At 37.7% G+C, this 13,394-nt stretch overlaps 1 protein-coding gene across 1 annotated transcript in view; it reads right to left on the bottom strand.

The window, feature by feature from the left end:
- ush2a (Usher syndrome 2A (autosomal recessive, mild)) overlaps positions 1-13,394 on the bottom strand; it is a 275,510-nt gene that overhangs the window by 175,314 nt on the left and 86,802 nt on the right. Inside the window, exon 29 of the mRNA XM_061745247.1 lies at positions 12,525-12,648. Within this exon, the coding sequence (XP_061601231.1) occupies positions 12,525-12,648 (124 nt within the window). The remainder of the gene's footprint in view (positions 1-12,524; positions 12,649-13,394) is intronic.

Below are 13,394 nucleotides of genomic sequence, written 5' to 3'. Positions count from 1 at the left end.
TTGATATGTTTGTTTTGTTCACGAGGGCAGCGGGGGCGGGCGGGGCAGAGCTTGAACAATAGTGCGGTGACAACCGCGTAAACCATTATGTGTGTTGTAATAAAATATCGATATTAGCCGACAGTATATCGATTATTTATTGAAACAGAGAGCACAACAATATATTGAAATATCGATTTTTTTTCCCACCCCTAATTACGATGCCCTTGCTCACTGTTGATGACCTTAAAGTCACAAACTTCAACAACAACCTGTAAAGGCAGCCAATTATTAACACATTTAAAACATCTTCTAAACAGTGGTGACATTGGAAACTTGACAATACATCATATATGTAAAAGGCTTTCTTTTAAAAACAATTTAAATTATCAACCGCAACTGAAACAGTGACCATTTGGACGACTATTTTAAAATGATTTCAAATGTCCATGGGACAGTCCCTGTGCTTCACTGCCAAGTAATATTTTTTTTGTCTACACGATATGTCAGCTGACACTGGACATTTGACTGCAGCACTGTTTGATAATCATCACCATGATCTGGGAGAAGAAATTGCTCTATAGTCTTTGAAGTGAGTTCATTTCTCACCTGAGAATAAAAATACAATATCACATAGCAGCCAAGCTAAACCTAACACCCACAACTACAGGAGACTAAACTTTGTACCTCTCTGTGGACAACAAAAAAACACATCAACCTCCAGTGAATTTATATCGGTGTTCCAGTCTTCTGACAGGATTGTGTACTGCAATATTCCCAGGAACCAAGTCACTGAACAGAGTAAGAAATAACAATTATGAAACCTCGGCTCATTTAGACGATGTCTTTTTGTAAGTAATCTTTGTGCATGGGCTTATCTGCAGATATGTTCAGGGTTTTCACTTCTCAGTACAAACACACTTGTAAATGATTTGGCTTAGTTGCTAACCATGCATTTGTATGGAGAATTTTGTATCGAAAAATCTTCATAAAAAGCTTCAAGTGATTTATATCAAATCCTCATCAAATCAACATATATGTATGTGTATGTGTGTGTATTTATATATATATATATATATATATATATATATATATATATATATATATATATATATATATATATTTAGTGCAGTCAAGCCATTAAAAAATTTGAGACTAAATAATTGATCTCTCAAAGCTAATCAATATAAATAATCTCTGTTTTAATCTCACTTTAAAATTGCTGAGAAAAGCCCTCAATTTGAGGTGTTTTCCTTTAAATTCATTACATTATTGTGGCATATCAAAAGATTGATATATAACAACAAAAAAAGTGGCTTCATAAAGCCATTTATTTATTTTCTAACAGACTTGAGCAGATGCAGTCCTAGTTGTTTACATCCACTTGGCAAGAACATTCGCCAGCCTCACTGACACAGACGTGCGCATGCGCGCGGGGCTCTCCTCGAGTCTAGTTTGGGGAAGAGCGTTGCTGTGGCAACATCGTTGCTGCTAACGTTAGCGGTGGCTGCGCTCACGACCGGGTGCTTTGCGTTTATGTGGCTAAACTTGAGCTGCTTCGGTAGTAAGCAAAGTTCTTTCAACAAAGAACATATATCACTCTACCTTTATCAATGGTGTCGTCTGGACGTTTTAGAAATTGTAAATCCCCCATTCACTGGACCGACAACTTTCACATGTTCCTCCATTTTCTCTTCTCAGCTACAATGGGGTCGTTTTCGAATTCAGACACTACCGCACTATATGCTACATACTGCAAAGTATGCACTGAATACTGCCTACTGAATGAACGATTCAGTACGCTGCTCCAGCAGACCGTTCACACAGCAGTGTGCTACAGTGTATCCCAGAATGCATCTCGCACCAAAACGTCAGCGAAAGATGAGATTTAAAAGCAGACTAGAGTGTTTCTCAATCCTGGTCCTCGTGGACCCCTGTCCTGCATGTTTTAGATGTTTCCCTGCACCAACACACCTGATTCTAATTAAAGGTCCTAATTAGCTGTCATCAAGGTCTGCACAACTCTGTTGATGACACACGTACTTTTATCACGGTGCGCTGAAGCAGGGAAACATCTAAAACATGCAGGAGGACCAGGATTGAGAAACACTGGACTAGAAGCTGTTGTAATTCCAGCTGTAGCGCTGTTAATATGCCACTTTATTTCGTTTTAACATCTTTTAACATTCAGGCGTAAAAGTAAGGCGTAGAAATTTGATCCGATGTTTCGGGGATCAAAAGAGCCGCCGGTCCGGCCGCATCAGCAGCTCACGGCCGGAGAACTGACGCGATCGCCGGGTCAACCCACGGCCTCGTCCCGGGGAGAAACCTGCAGCCCTGTGGAGAATTGTCACCGGCTGAAATAAATCATTTAGGAAATAAATGTTGGTTTAATAGATTAAATCTAACAGTTGTAGCTGTCACGTTAGTTTGTCTGAATATAAAGTGAAGCTTCGTGTTGTTACTAGATGGATATATATATACCACAGACAGATCAGATGTGTATATCTTATAGCTCAATGGGTTGATTAGCGACTTTCGTACAGCGAACGGGGGTTCGATTCCAGTCGGGCTATATTTTGCAAATTTCCCCGATGCAGGACTAATAAAGGATTATCTTATCTTAAATGTTGAAATAGCAGTAAAACCACATTCATTGATGAAATGACATAAGGGATGGAAATGGATTTTAATAAATGTATTGAAATGAACATATCAGTCTATTGAAGTTAATTTTATTTTATTATTAACAAGTTCTCCTCTCTGTCGAGTCGCTCTCTCTGCATCTATTTATTTCAGCTCCCGGACAAATTCTCTGTCAAAACACAGCAATGAAAAGTAGTTATTTCATGAAAAGACAACGAACTACCGATATATAACGTTGTCATAACACTTAGTTCACTTTTATTTACGGATAACTTAGCTAAGATAACTAACAAAAACCTAACATACTATTAAAAACCCACAATTTTTAATCGTTGTCCTTACACTAAATTGAATTAAAAAGGTTATATATTAAAGTTACTTACATTTATATTCCTCCTTCTCCCTCTCCACGGTGTAACTAGTCCTTTCTGCCTTCACATCACATCACTGTCCGGTTGCAGCTGTTTTCTCAATAAAGCTTTGAGAAAAAAAAAAGAAAAAATCGCTGCCCGGCCGAGGCCGCATTGCATTCTGGGATATTGTAAGCGAGGTAGGCTGTTTGAAGCATGCTGCGGATTTTTTTCCAGATCAGTACAACATCCGGGTATTTTTCGCACACTGCAGATTTCCTTCTGTTCACATACAGCATACTACTTACTACACTTTGGCCAAATCAGTGCATACTTGTAGTACAGTATGCGAATTCGAAAACGGCCTGGGAGTCTACCAGCGTAGCTAACCACGCCCACACACAGTGACAGCCAATCAGTGTCCACTTCAAGGTGGGACTCACCATTGTTTTCCACCCACAACTCAAGCACAAGAAGCCCACCGCAGACTGATTTCATAATAAAGACAATTCGCAAACAGAAAAAGTAAAGTTAGAGACAAAAAAATATATTAGAAAACATAACGCGCTAAATATGCCTGTAATTAATTAATCGCAATGAATGCGCTAATTTGATACCCCAAATATATATACCCACTGTCCATACAGGACTGTCTCAGAAAATTTGAATATTGTGATTTTCTGTAATGCAATTACAAAAACAAAAATGTCATAAATTCTGGATTCATTACAAATCAACTGAAATATTGCAAGCCTTTTATTATTTTAATATTGCTGATCATGGCTTACAGCTTAAGAAAACTCAAATATCCTATCTCAAAAAATGTGAATATTCTGGGAATCTTAAATTTAAATTTACCTTTAAATTTACCTTAAATCCTAAGGTAAATTAAACTTACCTGCTGTATTCTCCTGCCCCTATTTTTAACAGCTTGTGCTTTTTATTATTTTACTTCTTTTCTTATCATCTTATTCAATCATATTTGTTATTTACTATCTAATTATGTCGAATTATTTACTGTCTAATTATGCCTTGCCGCTTTTAATGTCAATGTAAAGCACTTTGAATTACCTTGTGTTGAATTGTGCTATATAAATAAATTTGCCTTGCCTTAATCTTAAACTGTAAACCATAATCAGCAATATTAAAATAATAAAAGGCTTGCTATATTTCAGTTGATTTGTAATGAATCCAGAATGTATGACATTTTTGTTTTTTTAGTTGCATTACAGAAAATAAAGAACTTTATCACAATATTCTAATTTTCTGAGACAGTCCTGTACATACACACACACACACACACACACACATACATATATATATATATATATATATATATATATATATATATATATATATATATATATATATATATATATATATATATATATATATATATATATATATATATATATACATACATACATACATACATACATACATACATACATACATACATACATACATACATACATACATACATACATACATACATACATACATACATACATACATACATACATACATACATACATACATACATACATACATACATACATACATACATACATACATACATATATATATATAAAATGAAAGGTTCGAGTTCACAGACTCTGAATCGGCCGGTAATATAAGATGGGGACATTGTTTGAAAGTCTTACGGTAAAGAAAGATGCATTTCTTGCTTATTTCTCCTGTGACTGTACACAACCACCAGCTCAAAGTACAGCTGTGCCTGGCTGTGTTTGTTGGAGCAGTGGCTGTGGATCAAGCTGCGATTCTGACTTTTGGTACATTTGATCTTGAATTTTTGCCATCATGGAAATGGCTCTGGCTGCTGTACCATGGAAACTCTTTCATGATCACCAAGTCATTGAGGATGGGACTCACTGGTATTAATATGACATGACATACTTGGGTGGCTACACATGTTACAACGTAGTGTTCATGTTATCAGCACAACCAGAGCTCAGCAATACAGTCTCTCTTTTACATATAGTCCAATATGTCAGTTATAATTGTGCAGACCTAAGGACTAGAGAAACAGCCTCAATCTCAATCATCCCATGGCTTAAGCGTGAGCCAAGCTCAGAAGCAGTCAGAGAGGCTTTTACTTCAAAATCTCACTGTTTTGGGCAGTGGTTATAAGTGTTAAAAGTTGGGATAGTTCCTAATCAAGGTCACACTTCTCACTGGAAAAAAGTATGAAAAACTGACACTTGTCAACAAAAATAACGTTTTTTTTTCTTTTTTGTGTTTGAATACTGTAATTCATAATGTATTCTAGTAGTAAGAGGATTGATATTGAAGTCTATACCATACATAAGAAAAAATATGAATTATGTTATGTTCCATAATAAGTAGCATTAACAGGTAGCAATACTGAGCAATTTACAGTTTAAAATAGAGACTTATTTATTAGGTGGTATTGTTTCTTGTGAATTGTTTCTCCCCTCTGTCTCGGTAAACAGCGGAGGTTGTGTGTAATCATCTACACAACATAACCTGAATAACTCCAGTCATGTTAGCTCTCTGCTGGCATTAATCAGAGCCTGGCGTATTAATGAGAGCGCGGCAGCTAGCTAATTACACCCATAGATTCTGCAGCAGCCCATTAAATATACAAATGACAGAATTAAAGAGCCCAGCCTCCTCTGATTAATCTTTAAATGGGGAAAAACTAATGATGTCTGTGCAAACTTTCTCTTCACACAATTCTCCCCCTCTCCTCTCAACGTCAAAGTCTGGCAATCAATCATATTAATTAAGGAAAAATAATTTGTATCATTTAACATTTCCCTCTTTCCTGCACAGTTGCTGCAGTGCAATGTACTGTGTTAGATATGTCTGGAAGTGATCCAAGCCTATTTGTTCCTGCATCCATTTGTTTTTTCAAATATATTTGTGTAAAGTTTCATCTCTCTTCATTAACAGTGGGCAGAAGAAATACATCTGGATAAGCAATAATAAAAGCACCACACCATCTTCATTTTAATCAGTGCTTTTTAAACTCAAACAGCAAAGAATTACGACTTGGGTGGGGGGGTTGCGGTGGGGGGTCTATATAACCTGTTTTGACCCAGTTCCATCTAAATAGATTTTTTTGAACATTAGAAATAGCATATGTCAGTCTTAACTGAGATGCACAGAGTCATTAATTCAAATATGAACAAGGAGAGTAGGAAGTCAGTGGGGTTTTAGATACTGGAGCATTATAGATAAGATAAATGAACATACATGTATTTATGGAAACAAGCACTCACAGGTTATTCATATTACAGTGCGATTACATATAGTTCTAATCCTGTTTTATCTAAAGGAAGATTCAGTGTGGCCAATATTGACCTCAAGTCCCCATTCTAAGGCATTAAGAAACATCTTTAAACACAAGTGAACGGGCTTAATTTATGGAAATAAGCACTCCTATCAGAGTAATTGCACATTGAAAATAATCTATTTGGCTACAAATAATTTTAGTAAAGTGGTCATTAAATAACAGGTGAAAGGGCAAATATCATCTAATTTTACATAGAATATTGACCCTGCTCAAGGATGCACCCTTAATTCCCATGTTTAGAAAAAATGAGAAAGCCTGAAGCAAGAACCTCAATGGAAACAACAAATTATTAATATTCCTAGGATGGTGCATTTTGTTTATGGTGAAAAATGATGATTTGCTGTTTCAGAAAGTCCATCAGGATCTGTAGCGATATCAGTGCTGCTGTTAGATGTGCCGTATCATAAGAGTCATAAGAAGAACATTTTCAGGAAATGTACCAAAAATGTTTCCTAAATGAAAGTTCATGGCATGTTGCAATGTCAAACTAAAAGAAAAAAAGACTGCAATAATCCAGTTCATTTAAAAATGTTACATTTGTCATTGCCGGAGTTACAAGGTTTCTACAATACATCAACAATTGACGAGTCTCTCCTCTGTGATCAATTGACTCTCGAGGGGGCATTACACTGCATTACATTCATAATCCAATTTGGCTTTGATTTGTTCGCTGTTCCGTGAGCTTCGATGGGAATAATTGTCTGTAGATGATGCTATTAGTATTGATGGTTGTAAAAAGGCGATGGTTTGAGGACTGCCGACACATTGATGGTCCGGAATAGATCCGGTCTGAAAGTGACTGTCTGATCCATTACCCTTTATGAAGGAGGAGAGTGGAGAGGATGAGACGCATCCCTCAATATCAAAAATCACAATCGGTTTGCCGGCAGTGTTCAGAGAGATCTATACACCTTTGTACCAGAGGGCAGAGGAAGAGATCAGGAGTCACAAATTGTTGATTTGGAACTAAGAGTCACAAAAGAGAGCGAGAGAAAAATCCACCAGGAAGTTTTACAGGAAATGTCTTTGTTGGGCTGAAAACAGAACAGAGAAAGTCCCCCACGAAATAACGTTCTCAAATAGCGTTCTCAAGGAAGCAAAATATATCAAAGTTGTGATATCAATTTCAAACTGTCAGTGTAGATAAATCTACCTGCTGATCTTTGGGAATTACCCAATAAGATACTCTTACTGATGTATACTGTACTTCTGTAACATTTAACCGTTACAGTAAAATGTGTTCGGCCTAATCATTTGCAGCTAAAGAGTAAAAAAGAAGAGATGACGCATGAACCCACAATAATGTACAGAATCACAGTGATGAAACTAAAACAAATTATACAAAATGTGCTTGGTCTAAACAGAAAGGTGAGTTTCACAATATAAAATAAAGATATGAAAACAAATTAAGACTGGGGATGTGAATTTCTTGGTAATGTATGTAGGATCACATACTGAGTCAAATAAACCTCTATTTTAAAACTAAATTGTAGTTTACTTGATGAGAATTTAGTACTCTACGGTCATCACAGACACTTTTGTTGGATTAAATAAAGTTGATCTCATAAGGATGGCATTTAATCTGCATTAAGACAGGAAATTGTTACAGCAATTTTAACTTACTTGCCCACATACAGTATGTAAATGTACTCTTAAACATTATATCACACTTGCTTAGAAAGGTTCTCTCCGTAATCCAGCTTTTGACTTTATATTCACACATACCAACGTAGCTGGTGATGTAAGGTTTATACAGGACAGTGACATAATCTCAAGTGGCATTAAAGAGCTTTGCATGCTCAAATCCCACTGATTAGTATCAGCAGTCATTAATTATGAGCGTCAGAGTGGGTGATGTTCTCAGATGAAGCAGAACATGTTTGGCTGTGCAGCTCAACCCTCTAATGATGCTGGTAAACAGAAAGATAATTGTCCTTTAAGATGACTGTGGAAGTCATTCTAAAGAAATTTCACTGAGAAACTGCAAGCAGTCACTGAACAACACAAAAATATCTATTTATTCTTATGCAGGGGTTAAACTGAGATTGGTAAAGTGGAGGGTATTTTAGCTTGAGGGCTGTAATGGCTGTGCTGCATGTGTTTTATGAGAGATTATAAGACTTGACATCATTTAGCTGATGATCATTTTTTTCATCAACTATAACGATGGTTACACTCAAGGAAAGAATAATACATTCCCAAATATGAATAGAAAATATTTGTTTCATTAGCTATAATTGTGTTTGGTCTATTTTGTAAAATTGTGCCATATCCAAAAAACACATTTCCACTGCTGTCCAAGACTTTTCTAAAAGATTTAGTCACCACTTCCACAGGATCCACACTCACTCTATCTCACAAGAAAATGTTCTGCATTTGTCAAACAGATGGGTCCTTTACAGATCCCAAGTTTAAAAAGTGGAATATGTGATTAAAAGCAAAAAAATATTTAAAAAAAAACGGTCGTTTTTTTCTTGGGGGGGGGGTTCAATTGTTGACTACTTTTACTACTTTTTATGCTAAGTATGAAGCCAATATAGTTTTTTGTTATCAGATCAGCTTCATTTCTGGTTCCACTGCAGCACGCCTGAATGTGCACAAGGATGCGAGGGCCCGTTCATCGCTGCTTGCAGCTTTTATCTTTAGTTTGTCATTGCACAAGAAAGTAACAACAGACACTAGCAGCAATGGTTTATTTACTCTTGCAGTTTACAAAAATGTACTAAAGGGTTGGTTTTATTGTTAGATTAGTATGTTAGATTAAATAATTTGGATTAAAAATGGTCATCCATTTATTTACTTCATTATTTAAAATATTTAATATTTAATAATATTTTGTTTTTCTTTCTCTTTTTTCTTTTTACCAGAGGTGTGGATTGATTAAAGTTTTATTACTAATACCACTGCAATTATTAACATTATTAAAACATTAAGTTTGTAGTGGACTCAATTTAGATGTAATTTTGGATCATATGCAATGGCATTCATAAAAAAAAATCCCCCCAAAAAAATCAATTAAATCCCCTTTGAACTGTATGTCTGAAGGATGAGTAAAGAGTCAAAGCAAGTTACTCTTGTATTTTAGTATAACTAAAGTATAACATTCTTGTTTCACTGCCATAACTGGGTTTTCTTAATCTTTTCTTTTTGTCTGCATATATATGGTGTGCGAGTGCAGAGGTTGGCGAAGAAACCATGTTTTTAAATACATATACAGTACAATGTGCAATTTGACCTTGCAGCAGATATACGTTTTCTTGTGCATATATGAGAGTGAAGGTGAAAGTGCCCTACACCAGCCCTCTTGACAGTCTAATCTTACTAACTTTATTAGGACCTGAGACTGATTCTGTCAGACGACTGAAATCACAGACAGTGAAGTACGGAAAGACAGACAAAAACAGAAGATTGTGATGGATGTTGTGTGTGCTGTTGATCGTACATTGGTGTGTGTGTAGTGTAGTGTGATGTGTATAAATGACTGTATGATGTTTTGTGGTTATGTTGGATGTAATCCCCCCAATTTGTTTGAGTTGAAGGGACACATGAAGCAGTGATGTTGTCCTCCAACATGAGTTCAGCAACAACATGATTGCAACCAAAACTTTGGGCTGAATTACAGCTGGCACGGGTGTGTTGGGTCAGCGTCATGCAGCAGACCTCCCCCAGTGCACTGGGCAGCTGGCCAGACCCCCCAACAGATACAGGCAAGCGAAGGCGATGGGACTCTACTCCCAAGATGGCTGAATGCAGAAACAGCCCAGGATCCGTGGGGGGCATCAGCCAGCAGGGCCAGGTGTCAGATCAGCAGGAGCCAGCCAGGCTCACCCACCACAACCACATCTCATACCACCAGAACAACCAGGTCCCAGGGACGACCCATCCCACCACCACCCACCAGGAGCCGAGCCCCTGGCCGTAGCAGGCGAGAGAAGGAATACTGGAGAGAAAGCAGGGTGGAAATAATCAAGGAGACCTGGGGCCACCACGACCCATGACGTTCCCAGATGTAACCCATCCAGGCTAGTCAGTGCCAAGTAGCCTCCGGACGGTTAAGCCTAACCGTGTGTTTTCAAGACATTTATGTAAATCTTAACCCTTTAAACGCCAAAGTCACAAAATTGCCACAGCAACAAAACTGAATGAAACTGGACCCAAATCTTGTGCCAAACTACTTTCCATCCCTAGATGGTGGATATGTGCTGCTTCAATCCCAACAACAATACAATGCATGTAGACAAAGTCCATAAGTGAATCGCGTTTGAAACATGCCCCCCCAGGATGGCCAGGAAACATTTATAGGGACAGCATTACAGAGCAAGCATGCCAAATATCTCGATGTCTGTTCCGTGCTGAAGAAGCACATTTTCACATACTTGCCAACTTTAATTCTGAAAGAGAAGATTTGCCAACTGATGACGATGATCGGTGCTATATAATGACTGAGCAGCACATGCCGCGCCCACCCAAAACTGATTGCAGTTAGGTGAAATCTTGGAATTTTTGGAACCAAAATCAAAGAATAGCAAGGAGAGTTAGTGGGTGTGGTATACGCAGCAGAGACAGAACATGTTGCGCAGTAAAAACAGCTGGTTAGTAAGAATAGCGCGGTAAATAGTGAGGATGATGGTTTGGTTTATATGACCAATGAAGCAATACATCACGAATAGATCAGAGTTGGATGATGCTGTTGGTTGGGTGACGATGATTTGACAAATGCTAAAGCCATTGATTTCCTAAATTTATTTTTAAAGGGGACCTATTATGAAAAACATGATTTTTCTTGCTTTAACATATATAAAGTGGTCTCCGCTCAGCCTGCCAACTCAGAGAAGGAGGAAAGGCTTCTACGAGCTGTTCAGATTCTGCGCCCGTCGTTACGTAACGACGGGCACGATTTACATAAGTTGGCCTCCGATGTGTGAAACCACGGCCACAACTAACTCTGGCCGGAACAACAACTACAACTCCGCCGGCCGGAGCTTCTGCCATTTTTTCGTAGCGGTATATCAGGTCATTCAGGCAGCCAATCAGCACAGTGCCTCATTATCATAGCCCCGCCCACTCAGAATCCCGCATAGATAAGGAGACTGGGATGATAAAAACATGGTTTAGAGGCTGAATTTTTTATTTATTTATCAAAAACAATCAAAAGCTTGTTTCTAAGACATTCAAGGCCTGTTTAAAATAGGTATTAGATGCCATAATAGGTCCCCTTTAAATGATGGGGTTTTTTTTAGACCTAATCACATATAAAATTAATAGATTTGCTAAAAAAAAAAATATATATATATATATATATATATATATATATATATATATATATATATATATATATATATATATATATATATATAATATAAAAAATATCAAAGAATTTAGAACATTTATATAAAATATGTTCAAAGTGCAGTCTGAAAGTTGCGTAATCCAATATGGCCATAACCGTGTGAGGTCACAATATGCTAATTAGATGAGTATATTTCCTCCCATCTTAAACTTTGGGTTATATTGAATAAGTTTCTCATTTACAGTATATATCTATCTGTAATTGCTTTCAAGCGTCACCCTTTAAAGAAGAATTTTTTTTTTTTTCCCCCCCCGATTCTTTCCCATTTTATCACCCAGTGCTCCCACCTATGTGACAGTCCTGGGCATTGCTCCCCTCTACCAACCCCGGGAAGGCCCTGCACTGGGCTCAGGTCGCATCTTTTCACCAGGCAGGGTGGGGTTTCTCCGGCCGGACGTAGCGCGTGGAAGGATCAAGTTATTACGGCCGGATCCTCCCCACCCCATCTGGCGCCCTGGTTGGCCAGAGGGGGCAGTATAGCCCAGGACTGTTGCATGTTTTTGTGAGGGTAGCTCACATTTCTACCCAAGGGAACACGGGGAGAACACGCAAACTCCACACAGAAAGGCCCTTTCGCCAACCCCACCCAGGGTGTGGGCGCCGAAGTCATGGGGGAACTAACACGCACTTCAGCGCCCACAGCGTCCCCGGCGGGAATCGAACCCAGGACCTTCTTGCTGTGAGACGGCTGCACTACCAGCTGCGCCTCCGTGCCCCCTAAAGAAGAAATTTTAGGTCAGATTTATACATAATTACAGTAGAGAAATGTTTCACTTACTTCCAAACACTACTGTAGACATTCTATTAATACTGTGAAAGATGCACAGGCAAGTATGTGTATGTAGGTGTAATTTCTCACCTGTAAAGTCAGTATTGCTGGGAAGGGTGTTACTGGGAAACTGGTAATAACCATTTCCTGGAAATCTGGTTCCTCTGACAACTGGTTCTTGTGAGTCAGAGAGGGATACATCTGCCCTCTCCACCTGCAAAATATGTATCATATCATAATCAGAACATTAATAGCAATATAATCAAATTAAATAATAATTTTATATTATATACTTGATATAGTTTACTACAACAAGTGTACAGCCTTAATAATACACAAGTTTTAAAACTATAAATTACATGAGTAAATACCGTATACGTAAGCACAATTACACTGCGTACAGTATCTTTGACTGATGAAACATTTTCAATGTTTGTTGTTATTTGACACATGCCTAAAACAAGCAGGCCAATATTAAAATCTCATAGCTAAATAAAATAGTTTACATTATAGAGAATTTTATTGATCCTATTAGTTGATTAACCGTTAAAAAATTAAATCATCTATAACAACAGACGTTACCTGGAGTCCTACTGAGCACCACTGATCACAGCACATTATTTCATACCAGTACAAGAAATACTGTAATACAGTAATCCCTCGTTTTTCACGTGGGTTACGTTCCAAAAAGAACCCGTAATAGGTGAAATCCGTAAAGTAGTAACCTTGATTTTTTTTTTACAATTATTATACAAGGCTTCAAATCCCGGAGATCGGCACCGCCCCACCGCGACCCGAGTAACTGGATTTGAACGGGAGAATTGGTGCAGAACGTTTTGTCGACATTATGGGTTTTGGAGAAAATTAGCAAAATTAAATTTGGTAAGCTGTACAGTACATAATAAACCGTAACGTTATTGACACACAGGAAGTGAAGAAGCAGGGAGACTGTTTAGCCAA

Source organism: Cololabis saira, chromosome 2 (assembly GCF_033807715.1).
Source record: "Cololabis saira isolate AMF1-May2022 chromosome 2, fColSai1.1, whole genome shotgun sequence".
In the NCBI taxonomy this organism is placed as follows: domain Eukaryota; kingdom Metazoa; phylum Chordata; class Actinopteri; order Beloniformes; family Belonidae; genus Cololabis; species Cololabis saira.
The sequence above is the reverse complement of the archived record's forward strand: the minus strand, read 5'-3'. Positions and strand labels throughout refer to the sequence as shown.